General features: G+C 40.4%; 1 protein-coding gene and 1 pseudogene across 1 annotated transcript; one reads left to right on the top strand and one right to left on the bottom strand.

The window, feature by feature from the left end:
• Window positions 1–743: 743 nt before the first annotated feature.
• LOC122907413 (ras-like protein family member 11A) lies at window positions 744–8843 on the bottom strand. The gene is made up of 2 exons (XM_044250288.1): window positions 8793–8843; window positions 744–1211 (listed from the first exon to the last, which is right to left on the bottom strand). Exons 1-2 carry the CDS (start codon window positions 8841–8843, stop codon window positions 744–746), a joined length of 519 nt encoding a protein of 172 aa, XP_044106223.1.
• On the top strand, window positions 8842–13729 carry LOC122907414 (annotated as a pseudogene).
• Window positions 13730–19418: the final 5689 nt, after the last annotated feature.

The raw sequence follows: 19418 nt of genomic DNA on the forward strand, positions 1-19418 counted from the left end.
GGGCTCAATCCCATGACCCTGAAATCATGACCAGAGCCAAAATCAAGAGTCCGACACTTAAGGCACTGAACCACCACAGCATCCCGGGGAAGGAGAATGTTTAAGCAACTCTAGGTAGGGTGTACTCACTGACATGAGGAATTTCTGTTTTGTAATGCAGGTAGAGAGGGTAGACTTCCATTTGCACCATAAATAAAACAGTCATTCATGTTTCCAGCTTGTTAACACCAGCATACTATGAACCCCTTTCCTTGAAAATCACATGGTATCAATTTCATGCCGATGGCAAAGTGCCCTAGTTGACAGACATCCTGCAGTTGCTCAAATCTTTTCTCCTCCACATTCTTTCCTTTCTCCCACAACAGATTCCCTCTACATCACCCCCCCTAGTACCACAAGACACCAAGAGGAGTTCAGACTGAGGGCAAGCATGGAGCTGTTCTGGGCTCTACTGCAAGTCTGATTTCTATAAAAAGGCATTTAGAAAACAAGGAGCAATGTTGCCATTTTGCCTTTAATGGAAAAGTGGCTAGCGGTTAGAGTAAAAAAAAAAATCATTTTATTTTAAAAAATCTCTACCAACTTCTAGGCAATCACTGGGTTTTCAGAAATACACATATACTTGAAAATCAATAGTCTTTATAAAAATAAACTTTGAATGTGCAATGAAAAAGGGAGGTCCCCAGTCTCTTTCAGCTGCACAAATGCACAGTAAAAAGGAGCCAAGTTGGTGTGAGATGCGTTTACCCCAGTGCAGAGGGGGATTTCACTTTGGAAGACAGAGCCTGTTTGAAGCACCTCTTGAGGTCTAGCATGTTGGGAGAGCGCGGCCAGGGAATGATGGAGGCCCTCCTCCTCTCCCCCCTGAGGCTGTGCAGCTTGCTCACCTCTTTACAGAGATGCTGAAACACATCACAGACGTCCTCATAGTTTTCACTGGTGGAAATTTCAAGGAACAGGCTGCCCAGTTCATTGGCCAGTTGAATGCCATCATGTGTTTGCACCTGACAGGCATGGAGAAGGTCTCCCTTGTTGCCCATGATGATGACAGGGGCCCTAGAGTCAGGGTGGACCTTCCGGATGTGGTGGTAAAGGGGGCACATGGATTGGTAGCTGTCATAGTCTGTGATGGAGTAGACCAGCAGAAAGCCCTCTGCCCACTGCACGCACTTGGACAGGGAATCAACTACTCGGGTCAGGTTGTCTTGGACCTGAGAAAGATCAAAATGAGTCTGGATCAAGGAAGCCCTCAGTGGGAGAGGACTCAAAATAACATCAGAGCAATGCTTGCAAAAACGCATTCAAAAGAGAAATCTTAAATACAGTTTGCAGATGCTACCTAACTTCTGCAGGAGGAGGCTTTGGATGCAGAAAGAGCAAGCTCCCTGCCTGGGTTATTTTTCGGCTGTTGCCAATGATTTATCCTTAAACCCCTGCTTGGCGGATATTCTGTGGCGAGCCCTGGCTGACTGCAGAATGACTTCAATGAGAACTTTCAAAGAAGAATGGCGCAATCTTTAGGGAACTGAAAATAAACAAAACTTCGAAAATAAGCCAGGATAAATATCTTGGCTCTTCCATCAAAAAACTAAGCTCTAAGACCCTACACGAATCCATTCCCTCTCAGTTTGTAGAATCTCTTAATCTAACACCTCTTTTTTCTCCCAGGGCCTGAGCTTTGATAAAGGAAAGAGGCTGCATGAGGCTGGCTGAGGACTTTCTGCCCAGCAGAGGGGTGAAGAGCCCAGGCTCTGGAGAGAGAGTCCTGGGTGTGAACCTCCATCAACCTTTTCCAGCTACTTGACTGTGGGCAAGTTTCTTAATCTTTCTAAGACTTAGTTATCTCGTGCATCAGACAGGAATAACAATGACAACACTTACCTTTCAGGGCTATTAAGATTCAATACTACAATCCCAAGCACTTAGCACTGTGCCTGGCAGCTCTCACATTCATTCATCAAATATTTACTGAGACCTTACTATGAACACAAGGCACTGTTACAGCGGCCGCCAGGAATGTACAGTAAATGCAACAGACCCCCCCACCCCCACCCTTTCATGGAGTTTGCATAAATATCGTGTTAGGTAGACATAAGTGCTGCAGAGGAAAAATAGAGCAGAGTCATCTAATGACAGGACTGGACTCAAGGGGTGTGTGGAATGGATGCTCAGAGCCAGCTGTCATCTCAGTGTGTTGAACTGGATGACTCAGGTCTGGTCCCTGTCATTAGAGTAACAAAACAGAGCTATCAGCGGCGAGATGGTCAAAGGGATGCTTCAGTCGAGATCTGGCTGGTACGTGGCCGGTTAGTAAACAAGTATTTCAGTCTCTGTGGGCCATCCGGCCTCTGTCACAGTGACTCAACACTGCCACTGGGGCTCACAGGCAGCCACGGAGGGGGTGCAAACAGAAGAATGCAGCCACGTTCCAGGGAGACTCGATTTACGAGAGAGGACAAAGGCTGGGTTTGGAGCTGACCTCTGGTCCAGATCGTGTCCATCACAATAAACATGAATCACATTATCTGATCTCCCAAGACTCACTTTAATCTTCCATCATAATAAGCAGGAGTTCCCAAGACGATGGTTTTAATGAAGAAAGGCTGATTGGTGTGGTTCTCTTCATATCCACCAACAATACTAAAGCCCCAACTTCCCAAGTAGCTTCTTCGTAAAACAATATCATGGCAGCTATGAAGGGCACTATCACAAACACAAAAGGTCAAGAAAAAATTAGTGGGGCGGCTTTTATAGCCTGTTCACCTTTGCGTCATTCCATACTTACACTTATCGCTGCTGGGAAACAAAAAAGGGCTATTTTATTTCCTTCTGAACACATTATTCTGACAGCCCATTTTCAAGCACAGACTCAGTCCTAAGTAGACTGGAATTTGTCCAACACTGTCCCGTCTTCTTTTCCCAAATGAACACACACACACACACACACACACAGCTAAACACACCTGGTTACAAGTCACACCACAGAAAGTCGTATAAAATGGTTCTGTGCCTGCCTTTTCTCTCTGCACTGTCAACAATGTCCTCAATTTGGATATCCATCTGTATCTACAGAGTTTGTATCTACAAAAAGGTGGTACACAAGGGATCTAGTCCTGCTAATCTCAGCACTCAAATGAAAGAAAGACAGAAAACGTTCTCTCTTCTTCCTCTACGTGAGGAGTTATTTGTTGTTTTTTCCTCCTTCACTTACAATGCACTCATTTTAAGGGAGATTGACAAAACAGAGAACTCAATGTAGAAAACACTAATGAAAATCATCTCTTTCTTTCCCCATACAGCTTTTTTTTTTAACTTTTTTTTTTTTTTTTAACCAGGGACTCTGAAATGCTTCAGTTAAAATGCCACTGTCAGTTGGCGGATGTGGCATCAGAACTCAATGAACAAAAACTTAAAAATAGAAGAAAACCTCACCTAAGGGATACAGAAAATATATCTTCTTGTAAGATCGAAGTATCTTTCATTTTTAGATGAAATTGGACCCAGTCATCTAAGGTAAGGTTTCCTGTTTTTAATCTATTAAAAAGACTTCTTAATAAAGCCAATGCTGTAAGCGATATATGAAATGCTAGAACTTTTAATCTGGTCAAGTTTCTTAGCTCACCAATAAGAAAGGACTTTTAAAAAGTCTTCAGGCATAGAGCAGGGTCCCAGGGTCCCCTGGTATTTTAGAGACGATATAGGTTATTTTCGTTATTCTGAATCTTCTGCAAAAAAACAAAAAAACAAGGAAACAGCACAACACAAAACAAATCACTCTTTTGTCTGGTCCACCGCCAGCCAACTGCAGAGAAAGACCCTCCCTTTGAGAACGAGCAGAGCTGCTACCCTGTGTGTGGTGCCACGTGCTGGAAAGAGCTGCCGGTACCCACAGAGCAGTGGCCCTCCCAATACCTGGTTGTGTATACCGGTCTGCACACAACACACGGCCCCCAGGAGTCCACAGAATAGTGACCTTGCACTGACAGACACTCTTTCGATACAGGCAGACCCCCCAAATAGATTTCATGATCCCATGTACTGTTCATCTGAAATATCATTGTTCCTCGTGATTCACCTGAAAATGCTCCGAACACAAGCGGTAAAGAGCTGACTGCAGAGCTGGCCCGGAACACCAGGTAACGAGAACTAAAGGAGCGCCAGCACGGCCTGGCCACCAGCAGTGGGGTGCGCACGCTCGGCTCCTGCGCCGCCGAGGAGACCACTGCTCCCCCACTGGTGTGGGATGGGGCCGTTCTGACATGCTGGGTTTCAAGTGACAGGTCAGTGTATCAGGCTGAGTACTCCAGAGGATAGATGAGTTTCCTCTGCTGGCTGACCCCTCACCACTAGGTAGAACGGCCATGGTTTCATAGCAACCATTCCAATCTATGCCTCCAGGGCCCTGAGATACGAATTCTGTTACTGTTTCAGGCCTTTTTGGTCTTTTTCACTACCACAAGGACAAGTCAGTAAGTTAGATGGTGGACAAATGAATTCCATTCATCCTGGCTTTTTTTGCTATTCTTTATGTGAAAGTACTTTAGAAAAAAAAAAAGAAAAAAAAATATATATATAATAGAATGACCAAAACACCAATAGGTAAGATTAGCAAAACACTTCCTCTATGAAAGGTGATCAGTAAATAATCAACAAATAACTACTATGCATCAGATCACTAGGGACCACACAGTGATCTGATAAAGAAATGTACAGACAATATCATCTTGTCCTAATTGATCAGAGAAAGTTTGACCCATGAAACAGCTGTAAACAGTGCAAGGCAGTCCATATGAAATAAAAAAGACAAATTCTGGGACATACAATCACCGGAGTGGATGACAAAGTAACCACATTAAGCAAGAAGAGGAGGGTCTTGATCTGAGCAGTAGGAGATAGAAGAATTGTTACAGCCATGGCTGGGAAAACTGGGATTTGTAGAAAAATTAGAATGTTCATAAGAGATAAACCTATTTAAAAGTAAGACAAAGGGCCAACTACTAAGATATGCCCAAGATCTATGACTAGAGGTTTTCTGTCTGTTTCCTGGTGGGTCATGTAGACAGATCAGTGGCTGCTACCAGAGGACAGCAATAGTCAGACACATGGCCTTGGAGTCAGATACATACCCAGCCATCTCCTGGCTCTCAGACTTTGACCAATGACTCTCTGACTAAGTTTCCTCATCATTAAAAAATATCCAGTATTGGCACAAGCATTTAATAAGTTAATATATGTAAAGTGCTTGGCACAGTGCTTACCCAGAATAAGCACTTAGGCTGAGGTATTATTTTTGTTCTTCTTGATGCTGTGGATTTCTTAGTCAAGAAGCAATAGGCTTCAAAACAAACAAACAAACAAACAAACAAAAGAAGCCTGTTGATGACCAGTGAATTTGTGGACTACAACAGAAGAGGGGGAGGGGGAAGGATAAGCCTCAAGGTAAGACTCGCTTTCTGTTTCTAAACTGCAAACTGTTAGACTTGTACACTTAAAGGTGAATATGTGACATGTGAAGCATATCTCAGGAAAATTATTTGTTGAAGAGAAAACAACAACAACAACAACACCCCATGTAGGGAAAGTAATAGGGAGTAGTGAGAAGAAAGGAAATATCTGATTTGAAAACAGATGAAAAGCAAAAGCAAGGTGAAGAGCACATACTGTCAGTGTTTGTGTCTCCTCGAAGGCGGGATTGTCCGGGCCAGGCTCCTCAGGCCACGCGGGCAGAGATGCTGATGTCAAGCTGTGCTCAGCAGGGTCTGTGCCTGTCCCTGAACAGTCCGTTTCGAGGGATAAAGTACCTGGAAGATCTATTACAGTGGTTCCATTTTCATTCTCAATCTCTGTCTGAGCTTTATCAGTTTTCCTCCTTTCAAGGGCAAGTCTCCGATGAGAAGCTCCAGGACATCTAGAGAGAAAGCATTAGGGGGTTCCCAGATGATTTGAAAGGAAAAATGATTGACAGCGTGTGCCCCAACAACAGAATAGCCACTGCTTCAATGCCAAACTCCCCTAGAGGTAATCCACAAGTGGTATGTAATTCTGATTTTAACCTCTGCTCAAACTAAGTTCCTACCACACTGTGTAGCAAACTTAAAACAGGAGTTGGCACAAATAGTGGCTTCATGCGTGTCTCAAAAAATACTTCAATAAAAACCTGTATTCAGATATATACTAGTCCCAGAAATACACAAGCACAGTTGACAGTACACTGCAAATACTATTCTGAGATCTTGATTGCATAAGCCCCTTTCCACAGGGATGGCTTAACTCCTTAACAGGAGTGGAAACAGCAGTCTTCTTCCACAATGTGCTCCTGCATCCAGACTTGGACCTTGAGTGACACTGTTCCTTTCCAATCTCAGGGCCAAGGGTACACATTCATTTATTAGTGAGAAGCAATACATCTGAGGCTCTGCCACTTGCAGAAAAGCAGAGCAAAAGCCCAAGAGGCTGCGTATGGTGGGTGGCGGTCTTATGTCTAGGGCTGCAGACTTCATTCAATGGTAATATTTTTTAAAATCTCAAATTTCATTAAAAATCAAGTATAGGATAAATTTATTGAAAACTGGAAGCTATCCCTTAGCTGAAAAAGTAATGAATTTCCCCCTCACAAACTAAAGATAAGTTGTGGGTTTCAAGTTCTTGAAAAAGATTGCTATGGAATTTCTTTATTCAGCTTTTTCTCATTCCCAGTTTCCTCATCACCTTATTAAGAAGGAGGACAAATGATTTTCCTTCTGCATTGTTGTGCCGCACTCCAGGAAATGTTCCTGCAAGGACCTGACAAGTAACTTGGAAAATTGTATCACTGAGAAAAATGATTTTTGTCAAGTAAGTAGATTTCATGAGAAATGCATTTTAAAACTATTTCATTCAATAAAAAGATGGTGACAAAAAGTGGATCATAAAAAAATACTTGAGACTAAAAATATAGGGAAAGATTCAATTCCCCAAATGCATATCACACACTGGTATCCATATGCGTAAAGCCAGTCTTCGATGGGGAAACAGACTAGGAAGAGGGAGTGGGAAGGAAACATAGGCAGAATGTGCACAGCTGGGAAAGAGCCTAGCTAACAACTACAAAATCCTACAAACTAAGTAACTGTAAAGCCCCTCTTATCTTATCCAAGAATAAATTTAAAACTGGAAACCTGAAGTTATTAGAGAGGTAAAGAACCAGGTATACTTACATCCCAATGGGACAGCAAATTGCTAAGAGGGACTAAATACAGGTATTTCATGCGATATCACAGAGAAATATGGAAGAACGCATTCACCCAACACTCAGGAAGGTTACAGAGGACTGCGCACACCCACCTTTAAACAGATGGGCAGCTGCGCACACAGAGACTGAACAACTAGCCAGGAGGAGACGATGAGAGAAAGACTTCAAACTACACAAGGGAGGCAAGAGTGTCAACAAAGAAAAAATGACCAGTAGTGCAAATGCCATGAAAGAGGCCAATAAGATAAGACCCAAAAAGCATTCCTTTGCTTTGGCAGTTAAAAGGTCATGGTAACCTCAGAGAGAATATCTTTGGTGATGACGGCAGAAGCCCAGACTATGGTACAAGCATTTCTGTTCACACCGTGTATGCCTTCTATTAAAAACTGCACACTAAAACTTACTGGGCTTGAGGGGAAATGAGGATTGGGACAGACCATTCACAACCTGGGCATGTAGGGCATGGCTGCAATGGGAATGGGCTTTCTCTGAAAATGTTCTAAAAATTCGATTTTGATGATGACTGCAGACTTCAGGGAGTATCCTCAATAACACTGACTTGTACATCTTAAAAACAGATGAGTTGTATGGTAAGCGAAATATACCTCAAAAGAACTGTTTTAAAAGACAGTTAGGGAATGAGTAAATCAGAGCAGGCCTGGAAAAATGCTCTTGGCCACAGACAGCTCAAAGCCATGGTTCCTCCAGTCTGTAAACATTTGGAACTAAAAGAGAAAGGAAGACTCATTTGTTGAGTGTCTAATCTGTGCCAGTCACCGTGGAAAGACCTCTACATACCACATTTCACTGAATCCTCACAAGCACTCTGTTATCCCTATTTTACAGATGGGAAACTTGACACTTAACTAAGGCAATGTCCCACAGCTATTAAGTTGCAAAGTCAAAATCCAAACAAACTCAGAGCTGATGCCAAAGACATCTGCTCTTTCCACTACATCATGCTAAATTCATTCATTTTCTTTTTCTTTAAGATTATTTATTTGAGAGAGAGAGAGAGAGAGCAGGGGAGGGGCAGACAGAGTGGGGCAAAGACAGAGGAAAAGAGAATCTTTAGCAGACTTCTGTGCTGAGGGTGAAGCCCGATGAGGGGCTGATCCCAGGACCCTGAGATCTGGACCTGAGCCGAAACCAAGAGGTGAAAACTTAATTGACTGAGGCAACCAGGTGCGCCTTACCTAAATTCATTCTTATGGAGTTCTTTTTCTAGGGCAAAGTGAATTTGTTCCACAAAGTGGTGTCCAGAAGCACAATCAGAGAATATGAGAAAGTTCTTAGTGAAAATTAAAAAGCAAACAAAAATCACAAACAACAAAATCAATGCATCTTATTAAATGGAGCATTTAACAACAACCCACAAACCACAGCTGGCATTGGGGTATAACTTGGATCATTCAAGCAGGTAGGTCAATGTAGCAGGAGGCTAGTACAGGAAATATTAACAATGAGTTGAACCAGGGTGGCTGGTAATCACTGGAAGGCTGGTGGCAGGGGGCGCAGAGCTCCCGTGTCTGGTTGTGAGCGGGGACTGAAACCACATTGCCGTCAACAAGACTTTGAAAATTGCCCTATTTCCAGTCTTGAAGGGCGCCATGCTATGGCCCACGAGGCATAAAAAACAGTCAATTACTCATAGTTTCAGGACTCTGACAGTAGTGATGGTTTTGGTTCTGCAAATGCACTTTTAATTAAGAAGCCTAAAACACTACCAGAGGAGTTAAAACGAGAAACATCAAAAGCTAAACTGAAGAGTCTCCAGAACGAAGACATTCCACTATAAGAGAAACCCCTAGAAAAGGATGGCATTGGATGACAATCTCTGCCGGGGAGACTTAAGAGTCAAGCTGGCTTTACCAGTGAAGCAACTTGAATTGTCACCATGGGACGCAGAAGAAGCTCAAGATAAAAGCAAAGGAAAATGGGGCAACAGTGAACAGAACAATGACTAAGTCTCCCCACAGCTCCAGCTGCTGCGTAGCCCGTGATTATTTAGATCTGGGTAAGATTCTGGAGGAAGGGGATTTTCATGGTGTTTCAGGGACAAGAAAAGCAGCAGTGCACGCTGCAATACAAAAGAGGAAGACCCACAGCGGTGGCAGTGCAGATGGCTCTGATCTAGACTCTGCATCCGGTGAAGAATCTGAGGGTGATTCTGATTTTAATGAGAGTGAAAACATGATGTAGATTTCCCTATGAGAAAAAGTAAAGGTAAAGACATTAAAAAGAAGTGTACCTAAAATCCCCAATAGGGAAAAACAAAAACAAAGAAACAAAAAAAAAAAAAAAAAAAGAGAGAGAGAGAGAGAGAGGGAAGAAACCGAACTTCAAGTGTAGTACTTGGAAGGCCTGTAGGAAACCATTACAATACTCAGTGTGTCAGCAGGAAGCAGAAAACCCAGGTGGGTCCCACCAGCAGTGTGCAGCAGTGTCCTGGGTCCCACACAGGAGCCCAGGGACAGGAGTACCTGCTAAGACTCCAGATCAGTCCCCACCTGGGCTTGTCCAGATTAGCACGAGTTAAACCTTTGCATCAAAATGCAGCCATGAACTGTGTGGTATTAAAAAAGGTTTCATTCAGAGGATCAGTTTTACAAGTGTTGATACTTGTGTGTTTCTATTTACGGAGGGTATCTAAAATAAAGGAATCCTTAAACATCATAGAAATGATCTCTGCCCATTCTGTGATAATGTTCTCTGAAGCTATTCAAGACTTCAATAAGAGATTTGCTTAAAAGAATTATCTCGGAATATCATGTCCTTCTGAAGAACATATTCTACTTTTCTTTTTTTTTTTTTATTAAAGATTTTATCTATTTATTTGAGAGAGAGACAGTGAGAGAGAATATGAGCGAGGAGAAGGTCAGAGAGCGAAGCAGACTCCCCGTGGAGCTGGGAGCCTGATGCGGGACTCGATCCCGGGACTCCAGGATCATGACCTGAGCCGAAGGCAGTCGTCCAACCAACTGAGCCACCCAGGCGTCCCCATATTCTACTTTTCTTACGTATGATAAGTCATTGTCATTAAGTGGTTGTCAGTTTGACATGGAAGAAGTACACATTACATGCTGTTCTTTTCTAGTAACACGAAGCTCCTTTCTAGCCTTGTCTAATTTATGGCACCTTAACTTGAACTGTTTAGAGTTTATCTGGCAAAAGGAAACAATTCCCATTTTTCTTTCCAGGGGACACTTCTGAAATCTTACTTAAGCTACATTGCCAATTTTGTTGAAAAGGTGTTTCATATTTTAGCCAAACATTTTTTTAAAGATTTTATTTATTTATTTGACAGACAGAGATCACAAGTAGGCAGAGAAGTGGGCAGAGAGAGAGGAGGAAGCAGGCTCCCCACTGAGCAGAAAGCCCTATGAGGGGCTTGATCCCAGGACCCTGGGATCATGATCTGAGCCAAAGACAGAGGCTTTAACCCACTGAGCCACCCAGGCGCCCCGCCAAACATTTTCATAGAAAGAATTCAGAATTATTTTACACATTAAGATGGTTGCTCTAAATGGCCTATGTCTCCTACTTAGAAGTAGAGGTTTATTGTATAACAAATAGAAGGTAGTGACATTTTATAAAGATCTCATTGTCAAAATCTTTTTAATAAAAGTGAAAAGGTTTTGATTCACTCTTTTTCTTGATTCTACCGTATCCATGTCTGTTTCATGATTAAATGAATGCTTTGGGGGGAAAAAGAATACAAATAGAAAAGAAATGCATGTAACATTTAATTAGATGGGAGTAGGCATGTATTGACACAATGTGGGCAGAAAGGGAACTCTGAGACAGGGGGCTGCCCCTTAAAAAGGACACTGTGACTTGCCATAGGCCGAGGGCTATACTGCCCTATGGAGGTACCTCTGTATACTGGAGTGTCTTTTAACTATCTTAAATAAAGCCAGAAGGCTCGTACAGCAAGCAGAGCCAAATTTTCCTTTCGTGCTGAAGGTTATGCTTGTATTCCCACTATTCTGGCTATCTTCAGGAAGAAAATTACATTGAACTAACTTGATTTAAGATATAGTAGTGTCAGATTAAAAGATTTCACTCATAGGGGATTTAAGAAACAAAACATAGGGGAATATAGGGAAAGGGGAAAAAAAGAGAAGGAGATGAAACACAGGAGACAACGACAGAGAACAAACTGAGGGTTGATGGAGAGAGGAGAGTGGGGGACTGGTTAAATGGGTGATGAGGATTAAGGAGGGCATTTGCTGTGTTGAGTGCTGGATGTTATATGTAAGTGATGAATCACTAAATTATACTCTGAAACCAATTATTACACTACATGTTAACTAACTAGAATTTAAATAAAAAAATAAAAAATAAATAAGTGATGGGTACTAAAAGGGCACTTGTAATAAGCACAGGGTATTGTATTGAAGTGCTGAATCACTATATTGTACACCTGAAATTAAAACTACACTATATGTTAACTAACTAGAATTCCAATAAAAATGCACAAAAATAGAAAAAAAAAAGAATGTCTGAAAAGCCTCTTTTCCATAAAGGAATGAGAACTCTGGCAAAAATCATCAGAACCAACTCTTTCTGAGCTCCTGAAATTAGTCAAGGTTCTGTAGCAATCTGGAGTGCATTTATTCAAAGAAAATGATGGAATCTTTATGTTCAGAGACCTTATTAAAAATGTCTAGCGTTCAGTACAAAATTAAGACACATGCAAAGAAACAAGGATGTATGGCCCATATACAGGAAAAAAAATAGCAGAAACTTTATCCCTGTAGAATCCTAGACATTGATCTTAGCAGAAAATGACTTAGATCAGGCATTACAAATATGTTCAAAGAACAGACAAAATCATTCCTAAAGGAAATTCCTAAAGGAAAACATATGAACGATGTCTCACCAAATAAAAATGTCAATAAAGAAATATAAGTTATAGTAAAGAACCTAATAGAAATCCTGGAGTTTAAAAGTATAATAAATAAAATGAATTCACAACACATTTGAACAGGGAGAAGAAAGAATCCATGAACTCGAAGATATGTCAATAGAGATTACCCATTCTCAGGAATTCAACAATAATAGTTTAGGACTTCAATGCCACACCTGCAATAATGGATTGAACCCTTATGGTCAGATAAGAACAGGGAAAGAAGAACAGGGAAAGACTTTAAGAACACTATGAATCAACCGGACTCAACGGGACATCTATAGAACACTCTGCCCATCAAGAGCATAAAACACATTCTTCCTCAGTAAACATGGAGCATTTTCCAGGGTAGACCATGTGCTAGGTCATAAAAAAAAAAAAAAGCCTTAATTAAATTTAAAGGACTGAATTACACATAGCATGTTCTCTAATCACGATTAATTAAAAATGGATCAAAGACCATAAAAGTCTTAGAAGAAAACAGGTATAAATCTTTGTGACCTTGGATTAGGCATTGATTTCTTGGCCATGACACCAAAAGCATAAGCAAACAAAGAAAACACAGAGAAACAGGACTACATAAGATCAAACCCATCTGTCCTTCAAAGAGCATAGGAAAGTGAAAGGACAATCAACAAAACAAAAGAAAACATTTGCAAATGATATATTTAATAAGGTTCTAGTATCCAAATATATACAGGATGCTTACAACTTACAAAAAAAAATTATGAAAATCGACTACTGATGCTGAGTACTTATTTACATGTTTATTGGCCATTTAAATAATCTTCTTTGGAGAAATATCTATTCAAATTTTTCACCCATTTAAAATTGTGGATTACTTGCTTTTTCATTGAGTTTTAAAAATTCTTTATATATTCTGGATACTCATACCCTCAAATTATATATATATATATATATATATATATATATATATATATCTGCTTTTTACATTGTACATAAGAAAAGAATGCTGGCAAGAATGTTTGAAACACAAACCTGAACCAAAGGCAGATGCTTAACCAACTGAGCCACCCAGGCGCCCCTGAAATTCTATGAATTGATAAGAAACTTCTGTTTCTTTCAAATGAGTGAGACTGTGTGCAGAGATGCCACAGTCAGAAAAATCATATTCTGTGACTCATGGTATCACTTGGTTGCCTGTCTGGGTTGGTTTGAAAACATGGCTGCAAATGTTTGGCCTCCTGCCATCACAAAGTGAAGCCCAGGTCCCCTGTCCCACTGAATCTGAGTGGACTGCTTCAAACAGAGTGACAGCACAAGGGGTAATATGTGCCTTCAAGATTAGTTCATACAAAGCCATCTAGCTTCTGCCACACTGAATGCCACATAAAAACTTTAAATACCCTGAGGCTGCCATGCTGGAAAGGCCACCTGTAGGCTTTCCTAGCTGAGCCAGCACCTCTGGTTTTCTCCACCAGGGTGCCCGACGTGTGAAAGAAGAAACCATCTTGGAAGTAGATTCTCTAGTTCCAAATGTTTTGGTCCTTGGCTTTCAGTTCCTCACCGCTGTGGCCCAGATTACACCTAACAGGGACAAGTCATCCCTGCTGTGCCCTGTCTGAATTCCTGACTCACAGAATCCAGGAGCAGAATCAAATGCCTGTTTTGTGTCACTACATTTGGGGTGGCTAGGTTCTCAGCAACCGATACTAGAACATAGATTAACCATTTAAATGAAGAAATGTTAGCTGAATGTCAGTTTTTAGCAAAGGGATTCAAAGACTAGTAAAGACAATTCACAAGCCAGCGTTAGATTCTAATTTGCGCTCCACTTGCAGAGGCTACTGAACATCAACATTTTTAACTGAAAACTAGAGAAAGGTCGGGCTTTTCCACCCATGTCTACTCCAATGAGATAGAAAAATTACACTTTGTATGTTGCCTTTTTATTTTTCATAGTCAATAATCATTCTTGGCTGTTTATATCAAGCCAGTCACTCACGTTTTCAAATCATTCACCTTTTTCAATGTATCATTCACTATATAGGCCTGAGATGCTTTGGAAATGACTAAACGAGTAGCTCAAATATTAACAAGCTTACTTGGAAAATGCAACTTGCAACTAGACATGAATGCTTAACCTTTACCAATCTGCAAATGAAAGGACAGTGTGCTGTTCCCAAGTTTTTACATCACCAACATAAACTGCTTGATCCAAAATACTAATGATAAGTCAATTACACATTAAATTCTTGTAGGCATATTAGTTAAGTGAATATTCCTAAAAATTCGTGCAATGTTTACCTCACTGCTCTCAAAATAATTGGTAACTGAACTGAGACTTTGTTCAGTTCTTCTAACATCCTCTAACTGATATTTGTAAAAGAGTCAAAGAAAACCATTCCCTAAAAGGAATAGTCCAACTACGAGAAATAAGGCAAGCCCAAGATATTCCTCAACCTCAGTAAGCAGAACCCACCCAGAATACCACATTCAAAAGTCTGCTGTCGATTTGTACAAGGTCTCTGCTGTTGTGCTCAGATCCTACACCTGCTGGTGACTGAGGACACAAGGAAACCTAAGGCCATAAGCACTTTCACAAGTCTCTGTATCTACCCTACACTTTTTCTTAGCTCTTACTAGATAATACAGCTTAGATCTAAACAATTTTTCTATAAATCTTCATGTTTCTGACACGGTAAAAACATCTTGTTCTTTCTCATATATCTTAACTATTTCTAATGAGTATCCTCATTTTATAACACTGATATTTAGGAATAGAAGGACCACATATACACATGTCTACAGGAAACTTACTACCACGTAGTCGTAAGGAACATGATTGGACCTGTGGTCAAGTCAGCACAGTATATCAGAATTGTAAATAAAAGTATTAGAAGTTTAGGCCTAACTATACCATTAACTAGCTCTAAATCTTTGTGATTCAGTTTCCTGATTTGTAAAGTGAGGGGATGAAGTAGATAATCTCCATCAATTCTATGATACCCCATATATTGTACTGTGACTTTTTCACAGCAATCCTAGCTTTCTATTGCGCAAGTGGCTGAACTCTGAAATCCAGAAATCAATACATTTATTTCTGTCATATTATGGGATTCTTCATACATAAGGCATAGAGATATATTTTAACCTTTCCTAATGGTATAAATAATTCTAAAATCCAAGTCTTTCACTAATGTCAAATTATAAAACTCACTAATTGGCTCAATAAATTACTTAAGCTTTTAATAAAAAGCTTTATTAGAATAAAAATCCCCATTGAATGCTTTAAATTTTTCAACCCCTAGCTCTTATTCAGTCTAGTCCTTGAACACAGATTCTTTATAAGATCCTAGCAAATAAAATAATGTGCCGTCATTTCCATGTTGCAACCAAATTACTGTTTGTGCTGCCTGCATAATATCCCATGGAGTTGATGTACTATGGTAGTTTTAACCCTTCCCTACTGTTAATTAGATCAACTCCGATTTCTTGAACTATGCACAATGCTGCAGTGAACACATCTTTATACATAATTTTTCCTTCATTTGGATTATTTCCTTAGGATAATAAGCTACATCAAAGGATACTCACATTCACTTTTTCAAACAAACTGCTAAACTGCCTTGGAAAAAAGTCTATCACTATACCCTGCTGCCCACATGAATGTAATCACTTCATGTTATACCAGCAAAAATATTAGTAAGGGGGCGCCTGCGTGGCTCAGTGGGTTGAGCCGCTGCCTTCGGTTCAGGTCATGATCTCAGGGTCCTGGGATCAAGTCCTGCATGGGGCTCTCTGTTCAGCGGGGAGCCTGCTTCCCTCTCTCTCTCTGCCTGCCTCTCCATCTACTTGTGATTTCTCTCTGTCAAATAAATAAATAAAATCTTTTAAAAATATATTAGTAGGTACTTCTTCACTGTAGTTTCTGTGTCTATGTTTTTGATAAATTGTCATGTAAAAATGTTGTTCCACAGAACTTATTTGTGTGTCTCTTGTATCTGATTTGTCCATTTACTTACTGATGTCTTGGTACTCTTCAGGAAGTTTTGGTTTGACCAACCTTTTTATAAACCCTAGACTTGACTTCTCTTCCCTTTATATTTTGTGCTTACCTGTTTTTGAGATGTGCCTCCAGATCACAGCATTGCATGACATCTTGGCATACTGAAGAAAATGGACATAACACTAATAATTTGTCCAGAAGCTTATGAACTATAATACTGGACTTCTTACACAACTTAAAGTGGAGTCTTTTCCGGTCCAGTGGACAAAAGTCCTTCTCCTGTAAGAAGTTTCTGAGGCACTTGCAGCAGAACGTGTGTCCACAGGGGGTGTCTAGTGGCTGCAGCAGAGGCTGAAGGCAAATATGGCAGACCAGGTCGTCATCTACTTCATTCTGGTAATTGTATAAATAGTTCTCTCTTGTCCAGTGCTGCTGGCCACATTCAAAACACAGAGGGTTGAAGGAGGAGGAGGAGGTCTGCTCCACAGACACCATCTCATCACTTGTTGTTCCCATTTTGAATCAACCGAAGCAGTTTCTGTATCTTCACACGTTAGACTTTCACTTCACGTATGGTTTCATTTGATGAGCAATGAAGTATCTGACTAAAATCAAGGTTTTTCTAGATAAACAAAACAAACCACAACTGTAATTAACATCAGTCAAGAGGGGCTAAAATTCATCGATATCATATTACTTAGCTAACTTCTTTTTTAGGTTGAAAAATAAAATAAAATTTAGATCAGGTGATAAATTAGTCATAAAATCCTAATAATAATATTATTTGTTAAATTGACTAATTCGCTACCTGGTTAAGCTTGCAAAGCTTAACTTGCTACAACTTGGCTACAACATTGCCAAGTTCTTGGTGAAAGAAGAATTTGTGATTAAAAGCAAAGATTCTGCATCTGGTGTGACATAAGAGAATCAATCCGTTTTACAGACTGAACCTCCAACACTTCGCTGCTCAACGGTAGTTTTTAGAGCCAATTAATCTACATAGCATGCTAATAATGCAAATAGAGGTATATTATGCAATACATTTACATCTGTCATCCCAATCATGGTTTTTTGCTTCTCATTTTATGCATTTACATTGCCATACCAAAGACTGCATCTTTGAAATGTTGTCTCAAGGATAATTCAGTGTCTATTTGAAAAAATGACCTTCACCCTGTACTATGTTTGGAAAAAATGGATTTCAAAATATGTATGATTTAAATATTCTCTATGTAGCCCAGATTATAGAAAGATAAACTACATAGCATATGTAATATGCTATACATAGATAAGATCTGTGCAAACTCCATAAAGTGCAGTACTACTTTATAGCATTAGGGAAAAAGCCCACTGTCATTCAATTAAATTGGTACAGTGTGTTATAAATTATAATTCCACCTCGTATTATTCAACACTTTGATCTGTTCTTGCTTACTCAAAACAGCAGTTTGTGTGTGCGTGTGTGTCTGTCTCCTGTCCAACTACAGAAGGCCCTCAAAGCAGCCCCCCAGCCCCCAGATCAGTGCACCTCTAGCAAGGAATGCTGCGCTCAGGTTCCCCAGCAGCACCAGGGCTTAAAAATCAACTCCAGAGGCAGCAGCTGTCTATAGTCACCCTTCAGTAAATATTTACAGTCTCCAGTATGACTCTACATTGAATAAGGAGACAGGAGAGGTAGGGAGAGGACAATTAAGAAAACCCAATATTTAAAATTCAGCGTACTCCAAGAAAGCCCTGCACAGGAGGCTGTTATGTGAATACAGAGAAAGATGAGGAGAACTGGTCATCTAACTCGTTTGGCTTTATAGTCGGAAATACTTTCAAAAGGGGAAAAGCGCACACTGCTGTGTTGTGTGACAGGGCGTCAGCCAGATGGAACCAGACAAGGGCCCCTCTGTGGAGCCTCAAGGGCTTCAGAGCATGTGGCCCGCTTCCCTAGTATGCAGCAGGTCAAACTATCCGAGGCGCAACACCTTCAGGCTGCGGGAATCATCAAACCTGGGCCTCCCAGCCACAAGAGCAGAAGGGGCAGACACCAAGTCAAAGCTCCCAACGGATGTTTCAATGAGAAAATTCTCTTCCCATCACACATCCATATTTATCACTTTGTTTATCCAGAGTATTTATTAGAAAAACAATATTAACATTTTAACAAAGTTAACAAGAGGTGCCGTGACTTATGAGCAGGTGGCCAGGATTTAAATGGGATGGCTGATCTTAGAGACACTGTTTTGAAAAATGACTTAATAAAGTAACAAGAGCAGCCTGTGATCTAAACTCCTATTGTACCAACATTAAGAGAGCAAATGTAACTCACAAGCCTTGTTCTTTACCCTCTGGGCATCATAACTTTTCAGACTTCAGTGCAAGGCATGTGAGATTAAGGAGAGAAACAGCATTTATCCCAGACAAAGTATTTTAATACAGAATGTCTACAGACTCTAATTCCAGTCAGCAAGAAAACTCACATATCCTTTGCTCTTCTTTCTTTGTGATAGTGTTTATTCTAATTTTTCTTTTCCTCAAGAAAATATACTGCAATTCAAGCCTCCCACATAATGACCAAGAAAGCATTTCTCTTGACTATTATGTTTTAGCTATTTTTAAATCTCTAAATAACTTTGAGTTCTTTATCACAAAATCTTTTCATGAGGAAAAATAACATGTTCCCAGTTAAAATACCAAATAACAACTGCATTATCTTCCACCCCCGAGATACCTCTGTTACCATGACACAAACATGAAGTGAAAAATCACCCTGTGTCGCTCACTAGCACGTGCTCATGCGTACTGACTGAAGAGCTGCCAGGCTGTGCAGTGCAAGTTCCGAAGAACACATACTCTGGAGGAAGTCTGGGAGGGTTCGAACCTTCGCTCTGCCACTGAAGGAGCTCTGTGACCTTTCTAAATGTCTCTGTTTCCTCCTCGTGTGTAAAATGTAAAATGGGGGTAACCATGGTGCCTATAGCAAAGGGTTGACATAAAGAAAAAATGAACATATAAAATAATACATGAGTGTATAAAGTAGTGCCTAGCACATTGTAGGTGCTGTGTATTAGCTATTATTATCATTATTAAAGATAAACAGAAGTTCAGACAGATGTTATGATTTGTGAAATGCCAAACAACTTATAATTACTTGGTAAGAGATAAGGGTGATAAATCTAGTTCTTTCTTGCTTCAAAATAACCCAAGAGCAAATTAAGTAATTATAAGAAAGAGGAGAGGTATTTCATGAAGCCTTAGTTGTATGAATTTTGTAAGGACTAAGGGCAGCCTGATCCTGTCTTTCCAACCCCTAATCC

This window comes from Neovison vison, chromosome 5, assembly GCF_020171115.1.
Source record: "Neovison vison isolate M4711 chromosome 5, ASM_NN_V1, whole genome shotgun sequence".
In the NCBI taxonomy this organism is placed as follows: Eukaryota; Metazoa; Chordata; class Mammalia; order Carnivora; family Mustelidae; genus Neogale; species Neogale vison.

Excerpts from the sequence above, each read along its gene's own strand:
- LOC122907413 (XM_044250288.1), bottom strand. The coding sequence starts at position 8,843 with ATGGCGCCCTTCAAGACTGGAAATAGGGCAATTTTCAAAGTCTTGTTG. Across the intron at positions 1,212-8,792 it reads TTTTCAAAGTCTTGTTGACG|GTCCAAGACAACCTGACCCG; the intron begins GCAATGTGGTTT and ends GATCTTTCTCAG.